The 19,454-nt window shown below is 37.7% G+C and overlaps 1 protein-coding gene and 2 non-coding genes across 3 annotated transcripts; 2 read left to right on the top strand and 1 right to left on the bottom strand.

Moving 5' to 3' along the window:
- Positions 1-1,770: 1,770 nt before the first annotated feature.
- On the bottom strand, positions 1,771-9,971 carry LOC126781124 (uncharacterized). Its single transcript, XM_050505950.1, has 2 exons — positions 8,156-9,971; positions 1,771-1,799 (listed from the first exon to the last, which is right to left on the bottom strand). The coding sequence occupies exons 1-2, from the start codon at positions 9,969-9,971 to the stop codon at positions 1,771-1,773; spliced, it is 1,845 nt and encodes a 614-aa protein (XP_050361907.1).
- Positions 9,972-18,699: 8,728 nt separating this feature from the next.
- Trnap-ugg (transfer RNA proline (anticodon UGG)) lies at positions 18,700-18,771 on the top strand. Its single transcript has one exon. It is a non-coding gene; the product is annotated as a tRNA-Pro (tRNA).
- A 344-nt stretch (positions 18,772-19,115) lies between these two features.
- On the top strand, positions 19,116-19,187 carry Trnap-agg (transfer RNA proline (anticodon AGG)). The gene has a single exon. It is a non-coding gene; the product is annotated as a tRNA-Pro (tRNA).
- Positions 19,188-19,454: the final 267 nt, after the last annotated feature.

Genomic DNA, 19,454 nt, shown 5'->3' with positions numbered 1-19,454 from the left:
ATATTTAAAATAATATCTTATAAAGAAATATAACGTAACAAAAACTTACTACTTTTATTAAAACCATTTATTAACAAAATTGTCATTGCTAAGGAGGAAAGTAGAGCAGTTCGGGGCTAGTTATGTTTCAGTCAGCGGTCAGTGGTCACGATACTAAGGTTGATGTATATGTATAATTTGTAATTATTCTTTTGTCATTGTAAATACCTATGTCGTTTCTTTGAAATTTAACTTGTATATTGCGTTTTTACAATAAAAATACATTTATTAAAATCATATACTTTTTGATGTTATTGTATTTTGTAATAAAACGTACAATAACTTGAAATATTCTTCTTCGCTTCATCTTTTCAATCTAAAATTATTTTTCATATTCGCGTCGTATATCGTTTGTTTAAAAATAACAGTTTATCACGAAATTGTTCTGCGACGGTTTAATATAAAATATTTAAAACTACTTTGTTATTAAATTCCTATTTTATCAAATAAATGTTGATAGTATTTAACCATATATAAAAATATATTTTACAAAATATATAACATATTATAAAATATTTTTTTTAATAACGGATTCCATTTGAACAGCTGTAAAGATTCAATATTAGAACATTTTGCCACGTCTTATTTTTCTATAGCGTCTGTAATCGCTGTCAATAGAAAATATGTCAACATCAAAGTCCTCGGGAGTTATGAAGATAAATTGACGCAGTCAATGTTAAGGCGGTATAACCAATATATTTCGTAGAAATAATTCAATTTGCGAACATCATGAAAATATAATCTGTACAATATTGTTAGTTGGTGGTAACGCAGGGCCGTCGGGTAGTAGTTAGGGACAGGGAGGGAGGAGCTTGACAACGTTTTGGATTTGTTTAAAAAAAAGGGGTACTAAATCATTAGTGCATCTGCCTATGGAGCTGATGGTCACAATCATTTTGTAAACAAACAAAATCGAAGAGGCAGACATCGAGGGCTCTGACTTTTTTAGTAATTAAATTTTGAAGTTATTTTTATGATTTAAAAAAGCGTATGTGAAGTGCACTTGGTAGACCTAATTTGTTCGAGTAAAAACAAAGAGATGGACCACAGAAAAAATGCCAGCATGTTGACTCTGCGTTGTCATTTGACAGCGCTTTAAAAATGTTTAAAAAAAAAGTGTGCTACATTACGCGCACATGTCTGGTTCTTGGACTGTTTTTTAGACTTCTTGTAAAACCAAGAAAATCGATAAGACAGACATCCAGACTTCTGATATTCTGAACACAGAGCATTTAATTTTTTTTTAACCTCGACGGTCGATTTCTTGTTGGCATTTTTTTAAATTTTACACAATAATAGTAAACTATTAAGAATAACAATAATAATCAACCATAATAACACACAACTTTTTTTGATTCCATGAATTTCAAAAAAATTTACAGCTGAAAATCAGTGAGCAAAGTGTCTCCCAAATGTTTTTCGCATTCAGTGCGTCATACTGAATCAAATGGGTGTAATTAGAACCATGTGCAAATGACTTAGTAGAGCTTTCAGCTTTTTTAAAATATTTGTACAACTCCGTCCCGTGATAATGCAGAGCCTTCTTCGATTTTCTTCATTTTAAGTATGATTTTGTCCACCAGCCCCAGAAGCAGATGTGTAAATGATTTAGTAAGCCCTTTCTTAAAAAATTTAAAGCGCTGTAATGCAAAAACGCAGTGACGTAGAACTGGACCAAATTAATTCGTATTATCTAAACTTCAATTCATATCCATGTGAAACGTACGCAAATCATGATATTCTTGACAATACTTCTCCATCTATGAATCAAAAAGTAATGAAACATTTTTCTAATACGACGTTAATTAAACTTGAACCGTATGCTTATGAAACATATAGAAGAAAAAAACGGCGCAGCTATATTGTTGAAAAGCTTTTATTTATATAAAAGTTTTTCTGTGCATAAAAGCTTTTTAAAAATTGATGTTACATTATTAATTTATTTTAATAATTATGAAAATTAAATACTGAAAAAAATATAGTTGCGCCTGTCATATTAAAATGATTAATATTATTATTTGAATAGATACTGTGTTAGCATAAGTTTATCGTATCGCCTGGAAACCTATAATCGATTTCAAATCAAAAAGCAATTACGCTCTTATGTCTATTCTAGAACTCACGAGAAGTAAACCTATAGAAAATAAAAATAAAATATAATATTTTTTTAATTATTAGAATTCATCTCATTTTATCTGAATGCTTTTAGATACAGTATAATATAAATTTTCCGGTGAACCGACTAACTCGAATCGCAGTCTCGTAATTTGTATTAAGCCATTAGACTGGACAAAAACTTCGTAAGCTAGGTAAAGAGCAGTTAAAAATAAACAACGAGTGTCACATGCTTGCTGGTGAAACTTTACTGATTTTCAGGTAAAATAAAGTTTGTAAGCTTTCTCATAAAACGGTACACCAGTAATAATTTAAAATTAAGCTTTAACTTTCAGTGCCTCTGGTATATTCTTCTCTAATTCTAACTTAATGTTCATGAAATGCGCACTTAGTTTCGTAAACATAATATATTAATTACAAAACGCGTTTGAAATATATCTTTAATTAGATATATAAAGGTAATTGATGTTTAATATTCTAAATAGAACGCAATTAAGTTAATAACGTATAAAGTTTTGACCGATTTTGGCCACGGCGGCCAATCTCAAGAGAGATTAACTAACTGTGCAAGACATATATAGACGTAAGTATGTTATTTTATATATGTAATATTTTGTTCTATTATGATGTTATTATGATGATGTCCTCATGACCCATTTCGTGTTCATGTTCGTGACCATAAGTGAGTGCGGCAATGTATGCGAGTTAAATTTAAAAAAATCTCTACTACGTCAAATAATAACTGTTATCTATCTAATTAAATTGTAACCTGGATAATCTTATAATAACGATATTTATATACGTACAAAGGAAAACTCAACATAGTAAATATACCGTTTTAATCAGCTATTCAATCACGTCAAGCAATTTGTCCTTTACCGATTCTCGTCAAAGAGATCTATGCCTTCAATCTCTATTGAGCACCAAGTACGTTAAGGGAAAATTAAAATGTCACCAGCAGTGTGTTCGTACGATTACAAATACGAGAACATTTGATAGTTAGATACGAATCATCTTTACTGAATGTGATGAAATATAAAGAGAGAAGTAATTTTGCATAAAGTCAAAATACTTTATTCAAGTCGGCTTTTAAACGCACTTTTGATTTATAATTTTACAGCATTATTTTAAATGCAAATCTGCCAGGTTTGTACAGGTCCGGAATGTAATGCGGTCCGGAATATAATGCTTTTTAGCATCTATATAATCTTGTGTTAAATAAAATGCCATTTATTTATTTCTTAAAATCAATTTAAAAAGTTTGGTTCTGACCAAGAAAAAAATACATTTACGTTTTATAGTAATACAGCAAAATGCGTAGTTTTACTTTAAATAGGGATAAACTGTTCGGAGTTAGAATATCAAATATTACTTATGCTCTTAATATTACTATATATATTCTGAAATAGTGGTGTCCTTCTGAACGATGGCTATTTTCAAGGGAGACTAGCCAGGACTGTTCAGGAGATATTATAGTGCTCATTTGTGTGCACAATCAGGTGCGGAATCAATCCGAGATACTATTCAATTTTTTTTCGTAAACTTATAGATAATGACTTATTTATAAATAACATACCAAATATTGAAACATTTTTGCGATTTAAGACATCGTTTTTTTAATTATTTTTTTAAAATTATAAGAAATTATACTTATTTTCTTTACTAGGTTTTTAGTAGCATGTTCCCGCTACATCAGATATTCTACCGCAAAACAGCAATACTTGGTATTGTTGTGTTCCGGTTTGAAGGGTGAGTGAGCCAGTGTAATTACAGGCACAAGGGACATAAAATCTTAGTTCCCAAGGTTGGTGGCGCATTGGATATGTAAGCGATGGTTGACATTTCTTACAATGCTAATGTCTAAGAGCGTTGGTGACCACTTACCATCAGGTGGCCCATATGCTCGTCCGCCTTCCTATTCTATAAAAAAAAAAATCAAGATAATATACAAAATTAGTAAAAGTAATTTGCATAATGGTATGTTGCAGCTCTTAAATGTAACTTGTTCATAAAATTTTATTATAACACAAATATTATTAAATTTACAAGAAAATTATATTTTCTGTTATTTCGTACAGGCGAAACGGTAATTTACTTGAATATTAAAGCAGATAGGTCTTTTTTCAGTATTTTTCAGTTCAGTCTTTCACAGTGAATTTCTTGTGATATAATTATGAGCATTTGAATTTTAACTTTTTAATCCTTGGGTATTTTATTCGTATACTTGTACTGCAGGCTATTTTGAATAACCGCAAGCTCAGCACTGAAAAAAAATCAGCAACAGTGTATATATGTATGTCAGCTATTTATATTGTATTGTCTTATATTATTTATAAAGGATTTAATTTTAAGTGTATTGTATCTTTCTTTTTAATATTGTTGGACATACATGTATAGCTGTAACAATAATAATCATTTATTTCAGATTGAAAATCCATACACTAGTTAGCTACAATTTTCATGGCTGTATCACATTGCATCAGTTTGTTTATTTTTGATTAGCTTATTAGGAATATGCACATGGTTTTTAAAATAAATAAATGATCTAAATAACATGAAATAATGGCCTTAGATGCTGGTCTAATTGTGTCTGGCTAGATACTGTGTGAAAGTCGCCTATATAAGTGGCTGATGCAAATATTCTTTAATTTTAGAAAGATATGCATTTATTACAATTACAAAAAATGCAATCTTGAGATTAAATCAATACTTTTGTAGAATATATATTTACAATTTAAATAAAGCAGTTATCTTGCTGTTAAAGACTAAAGCCACTCACGGCGGGAGGAGAAGATGCGCATAGCGCTGGCGTCTTCTCCCCGGTCTTCTTCGACGAAGCGGGTCAGCGGAGGCACTCTCCTCGCGCTCCCGCTCCGCGGCCTCCTTCTGCGACATGACATTTTCGCAGAAGGAGACCATCTCCATCCAGCACCTTTCGCTACCAAGCATGGCATTTATCACGCTCGGCAGCGAAAGGTCTCCGCCGATTAAAGTCGCCAGGGAAAGGCGCTGAGGCCCCCAAGCGGCACACTCCATCAGAGTGTGGCATGCCGTGTCCGTAGGCGCACCACACTCGTGGCAGGAGGGCGTTACCTCCCGCCTGACTATTCCGTGCAGGTACTTACCGAAGCACCCATGTCCAGTAAGCACCTGAGTCAGTCTGAAGGTCAGTGTGCCGCCTTTTCTCGTTACCCAGCGCCTCAAGTGGGGACGGATCGCCTCCACTGTCGCCAGGCCTGCTGATGGGGACCTCAGATCCTCCTCCCACCTGCGAATCAGGGCTTGCTGGGCGAGAGTCCTGATTCGCAGCACCTCCTCCAACCCTGGACGGTCGCCACGCGACCTCACTTCCGCCCGGAACCGGTACACTTCCGCGAGCACCTCCGCCTGGAGCTCCCAAGGCGGATCGCCCGCGAGAAGTGTTGCCGCCGTCCACGACACCGTACGATATCCGCGTATCACCCTCACCGCTATGATTCTTTGCGGCCTTCGCAAGAGAACCTTGTTCCGAGCGGTGAGAGCGTCCACCCAGATGGAAGCACCGTACAGAGCCATGGACCGCACAACACCGGCGTATAATCGCCGGCATGGCGTTTCCGGCCCTCCTACATTTGGTAGGAGCCGGCTTAAGGCAGCAGCAGCGTTGATGAGCTTCGGGCCAAGTTGGACAAAATGCTGCCCGAAGCTCCATCTTCCGTCCAGGGTCAGGCCCAGATACTTCATGTGGGCCTGCACCTTAATCACCGTCCCCTGGACGGTGATAAACGCCCCTCGAGGGGGGCCTCGACGTGGACCGTGGAATAAGAGGGCCTCCGTTTTTGAGATGGAGACCCTCAAGCCCAACATTCCTATGCGGTCCACTGTGAGCGACGTACCGACTTCGGCCAGGCGAGCCGCCTCCTGATAATTCCGCCCTGTCGCCGTGATGAGAGTGTCGTCCGTATAGCACAACACCCCCATTCTGGCAAGGACGGATATCCGCAGGAGCCAGTCGAAGCCAACGTTTCACAGAATTGGGCCGAGAACTGACCCCTGCGGAACGCCACAGCCTACCCGACGCCGGACAAGACGCCCATCGCCCCCCTCCCAGAGGACTACCCGGTCCTGGAGGTATGCCCCCAACAGCCTCCTGAGATAGGAAGGCACCCCGTGGTATCGGAGTGCCTCCCCAATAGTCTCGAAAGGAAGACTATTGAAGGCGTTCGCAACATCTATCGATACCGCCAGAACTACGTCCCCTCGGGCCACCGCATCCGTGGTCCGGGTTTTCAGGGCGTCCAGGGCGTCGATAGTTGATCGACCCGCCCTGAACCCGTACTGAGCCTCTGACAGACCCGGCCCCACCTCGTCGAGGTGCTGAATAAGACGGGCAGCGAGAATTTTTTCGAAGAATTTGCCCGTCTCGTTCAGCAGCACAATCGGCCTGTATGCCGAGGAAGAATCTGGCGGTCGACCTTGCTTTGGCAACAAGACCAACTTTCCCTCTTTCCAAGGCTTCGGAAACTGCCCGCTGCACAGACATTGGTCGAACAGCTCCCGAAGCCTTACGCCTAGGTATTCCAGAGCGTCACATAGAACACGCCCTGGAATCCCGTCTGGGCCCGGCGCAGTGTTTTTGGCCCTCAAGCGGTCGAAGGCCACCTCCATCTCCCGCTCCGTGATCAGTGGTGGAGCCACTGTGTCGTCAATCATAGAGCGAGGGACCATCTGTGGAGGGACATGCTCACCTGGATGGGGGAAAAGTTCCCCGACCAGGCGCAGGAGGAGATCCGATGACATTGTCTCTGTCACGGGGGCACCCTGCGTGCGGAATTTTCCACGCACACCGCGGAACGGACGCCCCCAGGGGTCCCGGTTCAGGCCCGCCAGTAGTTCTTCCCTAGCTTTCTCCTTGGCCTGACTTATCGCCAGCTGTAGGTCTTTTTTCAGCTGACGATAAGCGGCCAATAGCTGTCCCTCCAAGTCCGCATCCAAACCGTTGCGCCTCCTACAACGGACGTAAGCCCTTCGCGCCCGGCTGCACGTCGCCCGAAGCTCTGCTATTTCGGGCGACCACCAATACACCTGCCGGCGCGGAACTCTTTGCCGGAACCTAGGCATGGCAGCATCGCAGACCTCTTTGAGGGCACTGCGCATGTGGCCCGCTAGCTCTTCTGCACTGGCGCCCTCCCACCTTCCTGTGGAACCCCATCGCTGTACAATGGCAGCCTCCCTGGCCAGCTCACGATCTAGCTGGCTAAGAGACCACCTTGGAAGCGTGATTGGCACCCTAGAGGGTTCCACCGACCTGCGAGAGGTAGAGATCTCAAACCGGATGTACCTGTGGTCCGACAGAGTCTCCACCTCCTCCTCTACTCTCCAATTCAACACTCTGCGTGCTACAACATGGGTGGCGAAAGAGAGATCCACCACGGACCCCCCCTGTTGCCGCACGCACGTGTAAACCTGCCCCCTGTTGAGTAGGGACAGGCTGGAGAGAAGTGCCCACACCTGAATAGCCCTTCCTTGCGGATTCGTGGCAGGGTTGCCCCAGGCACGTGACTTAGCATTGAAGTCGCCCAAGACCAGTATCGGCCTCGGTGACTGCCTGGTCACCGCAGCTCTGATCGAGCCGAGATAAATCTCGAACTCCGCCAGGCCGCGGTTGGGAGAGAAGTACGTACCCACAACAACGAATTCTCTCCACCCTGCCACTACGTAACCCGAGCCCCTCTCAATGAGTGAGAGAGAACTCGTTTCACTCCGGGTAGTAATCACCACGGTGCCGTCCAAGTCTCCTAACCAGTTAGGTAGGGGAGGGACATAATATGGCTCGCAGGCCACAGCCAGGTCGATCTGCCACTCCGCCATGGACTGCAGCAGCAGGTCCTGCGCCGCGGCGCAGTGGTTGACGTTCGTCTGGAGGAACTTTATGTTTGTGCTCATGTTGACATTGAAGCTTCCTCCTCGGCCTGGCGCCGTCCGACATTGGTGGTAGTCTGGGTGCCTAAGACCACCGTACCCTTTGTGATGGGGGGGTTACACTCCCCTGATCCCATCACGTGCCCAGAGGGCTTGCCAGCGTCTGCGCACACAGCACAGCGCAGTTTCTCGGTACAGCCCGCCGACTTGTGGCCATCTACGCCACACCGGAAGCATATACCCCCCCGTTCCGCTTTGGATGGGCAAAGCACCTTCGTGTGGCCAAGGCCCATACACTTGAAGCAGCGCAAAGGGCGCTGCTCCAATACGCATACCTTGGCCGAGCTCCATCCTACGAGGAGGCGACCGGCATCTGATATCTTCTTCGCCGCTGTGAGAGGACAGGTGACGCGGACCATTCCCATATATCCGGGACCACGCTGCAACACTCCGCATCTGACTGAGTCAGGGGAGCAGTTCCCTGCACGAGCAACTGCAGCGACCAATTTATCTTTGGTGACGGAATCATCCAATCCCGTCACCTTAAGGTCCACTCGCTTTACAGGTCGAACGACGCTTGCGACACCATCCAGCACAGTGCGGAGCTTCTCAGCAAGCTTATCCGCCTGCTCCGCCTGTGCTTTCGACAGCTCGAGGAGTCTGGCTCCCGTCGCCGATCGTCGGACCCTAAGGCCGCCACAGATTCCAATATCCTGAAGCTTAACGCCCTGCTCCGCGCGCTCCAGGATGTGAGCGTATGTAACGCCTTTCTCCTGCGCATCCGGCTGCAGAGTGACCATTACTGCAGCCCTGCGAGGAGCAACCAGCCTCGGTTTGGCCACCGGCGGAGCCTTCGCCACTGTTGATGGTACTGTGGCGGACGCTGCGGCCGAGGGGGAAGCCTTTTTCTTCCTTCCCTTTTTAACCACGGTGGACCATGATGTCTCCTGGGCCTCCCGTGGTTGGGACTCCGACGTGGTCGGGGTGGCTGATAGGCACGTAGTCGGTGCCAGCGGGACTGACTCGACTGCAGGCACCCGTTTCGGCGCCTGTGCGGGTTTCGGTGGTGGGGTCGGATGGACCACTTGCGCGTATGTAGGTGCAGTTTTCTGCACTACAGCCTGTTTCTTGTCCGCGGCCAGAGGGGGACGGAGCACTTTAGCTGGAAGGAGACGGTCCTGAATTCCTTCCATTTGAGCTTTAATCATAAAGCCCACCGACGACATTATAGAGGCCTTAAATTCCTCCAAAGCCTGTGTGTCCCGCACAGTGCTGGTGGACGCCTCATTTGCCACTGCCACCGTGGTCCGCATTTCCGCAAACTCACGGCGGTGGGCTTTTAACTCAGTCTTGAGGCTGTCCACCTCCTTGCGCAGGCGGCCATTATCAGCGCGAAGCCTGCGCGTCTCTTCCGCCTCGGTCCTTGATGCCAGAGCATCTACGATGGACTGGAGCGAAGATGCAGATTCTTTGAGCTTCTTGATGAAGCCACCCTTCAGGTTGCTGGATTTCTGGGCAATCTCCAGAATAAGTGCTGCATTGCGACCAGCCTCCGCACGCAGCTCCTCTGCACCCAATTTTAGGGGATCCTCCCTACGGACCTCCGAGGAAGAGGATTCGTCAGAGTCAAGCGCGATCACAGCCGTCTCCTTACGGAAAGCCCGACTTCTCAAGGAGCGCTCAAACGCCTCCTCCCTAGCCTCGGCGGCCTTTGCTTTAAGCTCGGCTTTGGCGCGAGCGAGGCCAGTTCCGCGTCCCTTGGAAGTGAGCTTCCCCCGGCTAGCACTGTTACGTTTCGCCGCCGATCTGATTTCGGTCTCCGTATCCGAACCGGAATCAAAGAGCGCAAGGCCCACAAGTGGGCGTTTACGCCCAGCATTTGCGTCGGACGACGACAACTCCGTGTCGACGTCCATCAGAACAAAAAAAAAAAAAAACCAACGAACAATCAAACGAAACAAAAGAAAACAAAAATACCCTATATAAATTTAAATGAAAATAATTGAACAACAAAAACAAATCAACAAACAACAGTGAAAACCAACATAACCAATCTCAAGACGAAACAACAATCCATTTGCACAGCCGAGTTCAGAATATGTCACAACAGAAACAACAAAAACCCTTAAAGAAAGCCAAAGTAGTCGTAAAAACATCCACAACGCATAGATAACGCAGCCAAAGCCACGATGTTTCGCTTCAGTTAGTATTCGTAACTTGCTTAGCAACATTCGCTCGAGATAACGAACACGTCCGCACGCTACGACGGTCAACGACGAATCGTGGCAATACAACCTAGTAAACTTGTAAATTTATTCGTTTTTATTTAATTGAATAAAAGTTTGCCGTGTGTGAATATATATAATAATAATAATAACATCCTGGGACATTTTTCAGTACAGAGCTTGTACTATGGAAACCAGACAACTGATATACTACATATACTATTTTTCTTTTGTAAATACATATTTATATAAAAAAAAAAAAATTAATAATATAAATTATTTTGTTTTAGTTTACGTTTAATTAATATTTTACATTTCCATAAAAGTTGAACTACATGTTTAAAATATGAACTATATTGGTAATGATAGTAGTAGTCAAAAAGGTTTTGTAAATCGCCACACCCAAGAATATAATAATTTATATATGTAGCTATAGCAGCTTCGCACAGCAGGTGACGCTGACGTGGCTGTGTAACTCGCATTTGTCATGAGCCATGACCCAACCCAGATAGATCTCATCGGACAAAAGCTGATAAACGGGACAATATATCTAAATGTCATATTTTACAAATAGAATGATTCTATGATACTGTTACGGGACTACATAAAGTTATATATAAATTTATTGTAACTGTAGAAAGTACCAAAAAATACAATAGTAGATAGTAATTTTAAGTTTTTTATCTTAAATTCTCATTTAGGTACCTACATCATGAATGGATCACTAAATCGATAAAAAACCGACTGGGTATTGTTAACATTAAATAATAATTTAATATACTTATTTTTATTTTTTGAGGTATTTTCTTCTACATAAAAAATATACAATTTAAAATTATAAGTGTAGTACATGCTATAAAATTTTTTTTAATGAACAAAAATTTATTATATACAGTTTCCACTTTTAAGTCGTAATTTTGCAGGATATTATTAAAAGTTAATCTATGAAATTCCAGCTACCACTTCTTCTTTCTTCTACTACCAATTCAAAATAAGATTTTCAGATTCTTCAAAGAAGAACCGTCAAGGAGGTCGGTATTTACGCTTTCTCATCATTCATTGTAGGTATGTTAATAAAATACAATCAAAATAGCTATAGATAGTGCCCCACGTTTAATACGTATGAAGGATATGACCCTCATACGACGAATTCTCATTTATGCGGAACTATCAATTGCATGCCCTCTCGCCTCTCGATGCCAGGGAGATTGACGCTGACAAATTGACATGAAGCTATTTACATATACTAACGCATCTGTGACACATTTTGGAAAGGCTATTCAGTAAGAAGACAATAATTTTTACGTTGGATTCAATAGAACAATTAAAAAAAATAGAAAATTAAAAGAAATTACATTGCAAACGGTGATGAATATACTAATTAGTTATTAGTAACAAATTGATCATCAATTCGATTAATATTATAAAAGCAAAGCAAGCATTAATGCAAATAATTATGTGTACTTAACTTTAACAGGTTTTAAAATTTCTCCGAATTTAAGCGTTTTTACTATTAATTAGGAGTACTTAATTATATAAGGCTTTCGTGCATGAAAGTTTAACAAACGTGCATTGACAACAGCATATATAAAAATAATTTAACGATTTCATTTTTGCTTTCAAATTAACATAAAGCTTTAATCCCGCTTCTTTTGGTCTACAATTCCTAGAAGGGTTCCCAGGGTACAGAGACCACCTCTAGCCCTGGCGGACATTACAGCGGCGCCTGTCGACTCACTCCCACTCCTTGTCTTTCTGTGTCGTGACGTTTTCGCAGAAGCAGACCATCTCCGTCTCCGTTTCTAACAAACGCCATCCTTGGTGGCCGCCAGGGAATGGCGCTGGGGACCTCATATGGCACACTCCGTCAAGGTATGACGCGTCGTATCCGATGGCACACCACACTCGTTACAGTTGCAGGAGGTGGACTAACTCGCTCCATATTCACCGACACTAGATTGTGAGAAGCGTCGCCGCCGTCCACGACACCGTACGGTAACCTCGTATCGCTCTCACTGCTATAATTCTTTACGGTCTACACAGAAGAGAGTTACGAGAGGTGAGCGTCATTATGAGGCAACCTGCATGACTGCGTCAGATAAAATTCTAATTAGGTTAGATGGTTTTTCCTTAAAAAAGATTCATAGAATGTGGTTATCGCTCACTTTTCTTTCCTGTACTAATAAGAGGAAGGCTTTTAAACCTATAGCTTTGGCTTCCCAAATTATTATGCGGTTTAATTAGATGGGAACGAGCGTAATTTAATTCGAGATAAGCTTATATTTTTATTTCAATTTTATATAAATACACATTTAAATTTTTATTACAATTACGAGTATGTTTATGTATTTTTTTAGTACTCTTATATTAAACGTAGTGTTTAAATTGAAAGTATTCATACTATGATCAGTTTATATGTAATTAACATAAAGATAAGTAAAATAAACTAAGTTGTAAAACTATAGGGAACAACAACATGGCTGATGAAAGACTAATATTTAAGTAAAATCTGCTCCAAATCGATATCCTGCAAAGCTAAATATTCTCAGTAGAGCAGCTTGTGCACTATAAACTATGAAATTAAAGACCTCAGAGAGGAAACTGTACAAACATTTTCAGTGGAAACGTTGTTTAACTTCATTTTCATTAGCGTCCTTCATTAAATTCTAGTTGAAATCAACATTGGTCTGAAGCTGTCTACATTTTGTTAACTATTTACTTCAACCACAAATATTACAAATTCAAAAATTTAGGTTTTTTTAAAATGTTTGTATATGTTTTAAATCTTGAAAACAGACGAAATATAATTATTATTATAAGCTGTATTACATAATCACATTAAGTCACAAAATACGCCACGAAATGAAAGTGACGTTACATTTTATAAATAGCTCCCACGATTATATTTTATAAATATCTTGTTAAAATTTTATTTTTTATGTAAACACAGTAAAGTTATGAATTGGGAGTAGATAATCTAATCTGAAAATAAAAGTTTATAAGAAATATTGAATATATAAAATGTTATTTAAATATGCAAATCTGCTACTTTGAAGTCCACTAAAAATAATCTGTTAGTAGGGTAAAAACATTTGATGCTTAATAGTGAAAATCCACTGAACAGCAAAATGGTTTCATAATGCATAATAAATTGACACACAAAGCTCTTCCGTTACCACTGATGTTTATTAACATTTTAATCTGAGTGTGTAAAAGGATCAGTGACTTAATATTACTAAAATTAACTTAACTACTATTATGTTAAAACCTATTATATCGTATTATGAAATTGCGGGTTTTCTGAAATACTATCAGTAACAGTAACAGCCTGTTAACGTCCCAGTGTTGGGCTAAGGCTTCCTCTCCCTTTTTGAGGAGAAGGTTTAGAGCTTATTCCACCACGCTGCTCCAATGCGGGTTGGTAGAATACACATGTGACATAATTTCAATTAAATTAGACACATGCAGGTTTCCTCACGATGTTTTCCTTCACCGTCAAGCACGAGATGAATTATAATTACAAATTAAGCACATGAAAATTCAGTGATGCTTGCCTGGGTTTGAACCCACGATCGTCGTTTAAGATTCACGCGTTCTAACCACTAGGCCATCTCGGCTAACTATCAGTAACACTTTAATTATCTTGGTAAGTAAAATTTTGTATTTTTTTTATAGAATAGGTAGACGAATGGGCAGACAGCACACCTAATCTACATAGAATAGACATTGGCATTATAAGAAATATTAACCATCCCTTACATCGCCAATAGTCATGGGAAATAAGATGTTATGACCCTCGTGCCTTTTTTTTTTTTTTTATAGAATAGGAAGGCGGACGAGCATATGGGCCACCTGATGGTAAGTGGTCACCAACGCTCTTAGACATTAGCATTGTAAGAAATGTCAACCATCGCTTACATATCCAATGCGCCACCAACCTTGGGAACTAAGATTTTATGTCCCTTGTGCCTGTAATTACACTGGCTCACTCACCCTTCAAACCGGAACACAACAATATCAAGTATTGCTGTTTTGCGGTAGAATATCTGATGAGTGGGTGGTACCTACCCAGACGAGCTTGCACAAAGCCCTACCACCAGTAAGTACCGCCTGTAGTTACACTGACTCACTCACACTTTAAACCGAAACAACATTACAAGTACTGCTATTTTGCGGTAAAATATCTGATGTGAGGGTGGTACCTACTCAGACGAGCTTGCACAAAGTCCTATTACCTGGAATATTATACAATATAGTCCTATACAACTGAACACAAAATAAATTATAAAAAGCAATCTAAAATATGTGCTCAACATAATATGAAAACTCAGTAAAACTTGCTTGGATTTTAACCCACTGCCTGAGCTATATCGTATCGATACATATTTAAACAAAAATGAATAGCCTAAGTATACAATAGCATGTATTGTTTAATTAAAGCGATCGAATGTTCGTTAAATTCTAGATAGAAATAAAAATTTCAATTCAGCGTATAGTATTGATACTCGGTACCAAGAGGGGTTATTTCATTTGCGGCGCTCAAGAGCACTCCGACAGAACCACTCAACCATTTCATGTTGAAAATTTTGTTTCATAGCGGCAGTTTTATTTCAGTCTGTTGTTCTGTGGCAGTTTTATACTTTTCTCGATGAAATATTGTTATTGGTTTTTATTACATTTTCATTGGAACACGTCTACGTACTATTCGTCCGACTTCGAAAAAGGAGGTTAATGTTCGTTATATATTAATAAAAAAATGTAAAAAAATTATCTTTGTACTTGTGTAGTCATACGAAATGTGTAACATGGTCAATTCATTTTTTTTTTTGCTTTCTGTACTATTAATATTTGACGGCCTTATTTATAAGCTGAAACGATTTCGTTCTTTCAGTATCTACTAATTTGAATTTCGAAAGAAGAATACGTAACGTTTTTTTAACTAATCACCTACTAAGCTTTTATAATTATATATTAAATATATAACTATGTACATACATAGATATTATTTTATTAATTCACAATTTGGAAAATAACGTTGTTATTTGTTGTTGGTTCAACCGACCATAAAAGAAATCATGAAATGGTCAGATAAATATATTTTCAGCAAAAAAGTGCAAATAAAATAAATGTCTGTATTCGGTCTGTCTAGTCAGTCGCATTTGCCAAAGATCTTTTACTTATATAAATCTCTGAATTTGAAGAGCAAAAAAGGACTTTGGAAAAATAAAATGTTACTATTTTATTTGATTTTTAATGACTATGAAATAAAGAAGGTCTTCACATTTTTATCTTTCTTTACATTCAATTCAATAAAAACTGAAATCATCTTGAAACAACAGCTCATTATGAAGAGAAAGAAATGGAACAGAAATAACGAATCGGGTGAGCATCCAGTTAGATTTTCCTCTTAGTTAAGGGTTTTAAGGTAACTTTATTTATTTAAAATTTCTATGCATAATTTTAGTAAGCTGAAGTCATTATGTTCTCGTATCGTACCTACAAATTTATTTACCAATTAGCTTTTGTTTATAATAAATTAAAAAATAAAAGCCATTTCTAACACTGACAGTGCTCCAAATATTTAAGAAAAGATTTGAGAAAGATTAGAAGGTCCTAGTTTGCTTTCAATACTTTGAAAATCATTGGCTCACTCATCCTATATGGTACAAAGTTTTAATGTTTAACTGTAGAATAATAACTCATGGCAAGTCTTAAATGGCCTATGCATTAAAAAAAATTCATTATATTCATCATAAAAAACATTTATTTAGAATAATCTTGTCAATAACAATGCTATTTAGTCATTATTTGGCTAACAAAGGCGATGCCAAGTACAAATGTCAATTGCCTAATTTAAGCTAGAGCTATTCAATTGGAAGCTATCAATGTTTCGAATGATTCGGCTAAAGATAACTAGATTTTGATTAGTATTGCTATTCAGTATATTGCATATCAATAGCTAACCCATTGGTACATCATACGACCGCATTCAATTTAATGGTTCTGCGATGGAATAATTTTGTCGAAATAGTTTGTGTTGTAATATTATTTATTATTAGAAAGTCAGTTTTAGTCCGTTCGTATTTACCAATAACAGCTTATTATAATTATATTTCACAATAAATTACTGTTATGTTATGTTGCCTATTTTTTATATAAATTAAATAACTATTATGAAGCATTATCATTCAATAACTGATTATTATTTATTATATACATAATTATTAATATCACACTACAAATTAGGAAAAATTTTATTATCTTAAACCTTGTTTATCTTGGTTCGTGGAATTAGTTCTGAAGTAATATTATACTTACAAGTAAGCTTAGTCCAAATATAAATATCCCGTATAAATTCGTTTGAAAGTTAGGCAGTAAGTTAGCAAAAGGAAATATTATATCATTTCTATTTTTAAGCGTTCCATAAATTATTTACGACACACATATCGTAAAACCTCATAGTACTGCATCGCTGGAAGATTGCGGTGTAAATAAATTGAACCGCTGTACATGTACTTCGATGCATCGTGTCTGGAGTGAGATAGACTAAGCTTTACGAGCTCGCTTTGCGGCAATCAACATTTTCTATCTATACTCAAATCTATCTATAAAATTCGTCGTCGTAAAAATGTTTGATAAAGAATACTATGAGATTTTTACTTAAAAGGTAGCGTGCTAAATAAAAAGGTCGCATATAGTGTCGAGCCAACCAATTTTGGTAAACGTCAATATTGTATTCTTTACGAGAATCGATCCTCGCCGCAGGTATTGTTAAATCTAAATGTACTATGCTATAACTAAATATCAAAATATAATCTAATAAAAATACACAACTATATAAGTATTTTTTTATTCAAGTTAATACTAGGAATCTTTAATATTGTAACATTTTATAACTTTTTATTAACATTGTATTTTCGAAGTTATATTTATTATTGTAGTAGTTGGTATAGGTAATTGGTATAATACAATTTAAAACGATAAGTTTTATTACGTTAGATATATTTAGGTTAACTCATGCACTTTAATACTTTTCACTTTAATACTTTAATACTTTAAAAACATGAGACTTGTGTGAGTTTAAAATGAAATATTTCTAGCAGTAGTGGTCACGGGAAATTTCATACGAATTACCTACTGAATATTTAATCATATATTTAAATATTATACTTGGAATTGGTACTTCTATATAAAGAAATCATTTGATTCAGTAAGCTTACTTTAATGAAATCAATGGTGAATATAGAAATGATTTGTCTTTTATGTGTATAAATTTGTTATTACTATTTGTATTTTGTTTTTTATGTTTATCCTTGAATTTAACGCGAGAAAATTTTGACTAAAAACAATGTGCAAATTTTCAAAACTAGAAGTATTTACAGTATATTTTTAAATCAATATTCATTTTTAATAGTAATAACATAATATGTATTTTAATTAATTCTGTTAGTACAGTTAATCTAATAAAAAAGAGGAGCTAGAATATAACTGCATATTATATTATGTAAATGAAAACCGATAGAGCTCTGTGTAAGCTCTGTGGTTTAGTTGCTTCATCCCCACCTGATATTCTACTGTAAAGTATGAATAATATTTAAAATATTACTGTATTCTAGTTTGGAAGGTAACTTAAGTGATTACAGGAACAAGAGAATTAACAACTTTAAACATACACAGCTTATATTTTTCATCTTCACCCTCAGGTGGTCCACTTGCTATTAACTAGTCACCAAGCCTTGATAAATATAAAATGGGAACCTTACTTCACAATACTTGTTAAAATTAAAAAAAACTATAAGAATAGAATTTAAATTCTATTTATTTTATAAATTAGGTCGAAATTAAATCGTTTAGTTTTTTTGGCATAATAAGAAAATAAGACTGCTTGTTGATGAGAGATTAGGTGTACCTTATTAAAATTTATAATCTAATCGACGTGATAAAATCGTGATGCAAGAATATTACGAAATGAATAAAATAAACTTTTATATAAAAAAAGAGATTGTCCAGTGTATTTATAATAATGGAGAACGAGGCTCAGTTTGAGATGTTTTTAACAAGACAAAGAAGGAATAATTACAGTCTGTATTGCAACTGTAATTATTGATTGAGGTTTTTGCCGGTTCTTCTTGTTAAAATGTACATTCCGAATTGATTTTAACTTGACATTTAATGTAATCCAGTAACATAACGATTAACGTTAATCAAAGTAAAAATCAAAATATTCTAAATATTTTGATTTTGATTAACGCAAAAAATGTATGTAATTCTAACATCATATGGACACGTTCTCGACTTAAAATTTCACAAGAAATCATTCCGGTTCGCGATGACGCAACTACATGTGTACATTGAGGTCGATGATCTACGTAAGTCGTTTTTATGAATATAATTTATATTTTCAACAGTATTATCAAGCGGCTCGTTGGTCTAGGGGTATGATTCTCGCTTTGGGTGCGAGAGGTCCCGGGTTCAAATCCCGGACGAGCCCGTCTTTTTTTAATATCCGAATAATAAAGTTGTTGAGTCGAAAGTTGTTAATTAATAACCGACGATATGAATAAATTTAAATAAAAAATATATATATATATAAATATTTTTTAAGTAATATAAATAACTCTCTCTATAATTCTATACTTTTATTTTTTCTAACTCTTTGTAAATCAAACATTAAGATTATGTTGATTTTTAAGCATTTATGGTTGATATTTTTGTAAAAGTTGTATTAAATAATAATTTAAAAAGAAAACATTGAATATAGTAATCACGACTCTATAATGTGCGCTTTGGGTAATAAAAAAAAATTGTTTCTATATTTCGAATTAAAAGACAGTTGGCTCGTTGGTCTAGGGGTATGATTTTCGCTTAGGGTGCGAGAGGTCCCGGGTTCAAATCCCGGACGAGCCCAATCTTTTTTTTTAGCAATAATATTTAATAACATGCAGATATATATAAAAAATACTAATACTTTTAACAGATAGACACTTAGTAAATTGCTTAAAAATTTAGAAAACGTAAATGTTTATTATTTATAAATAAAAAAATCGTCTATATAAAACTATTTATGTTCCTGTTTTTAATTTTGCTATATTAATAATTTAATTAAAAAACAGGAAAATGAATAATTGAAGTAATATATCTAAGTACATATCAAATTAGATTAAACTTATCCTT

This window comes from Nymphalis io, chromosome 3 (assembly GCF_905147045.1).
Source record: "Nymphalis io chromosome 3, ilAglIoxx1.1, whole genome shotgun sequence".
NCBI classification, from domain to species: Eukaryota; Metazoa; Arthropoda; class Insecta; order Lepidoptera; family Nymphalidae; genus Nymphalis; species Nymphalis io.
This window is presented reverse-complemented; position numbering and strand designations above follow the sequence as displayed.

Bases quoted from the DNA above. Each gene is read 5' to 3' on its own strand.
- LOC126781124 (XM_050505950.1), bottom strand. From the start codon at position 9,971: ATGGACGTCGACACGGAGTTGTCGTCGTCCGACGCAAATGCTGGGCGT. The intron at 1,800-8,155 runs GTACGGTGGTCT...TTTGATTCATAG, and splicing joins TAACCCCCCCATCACAAAGG to ATGGAGAAGTATTGTCAAGA.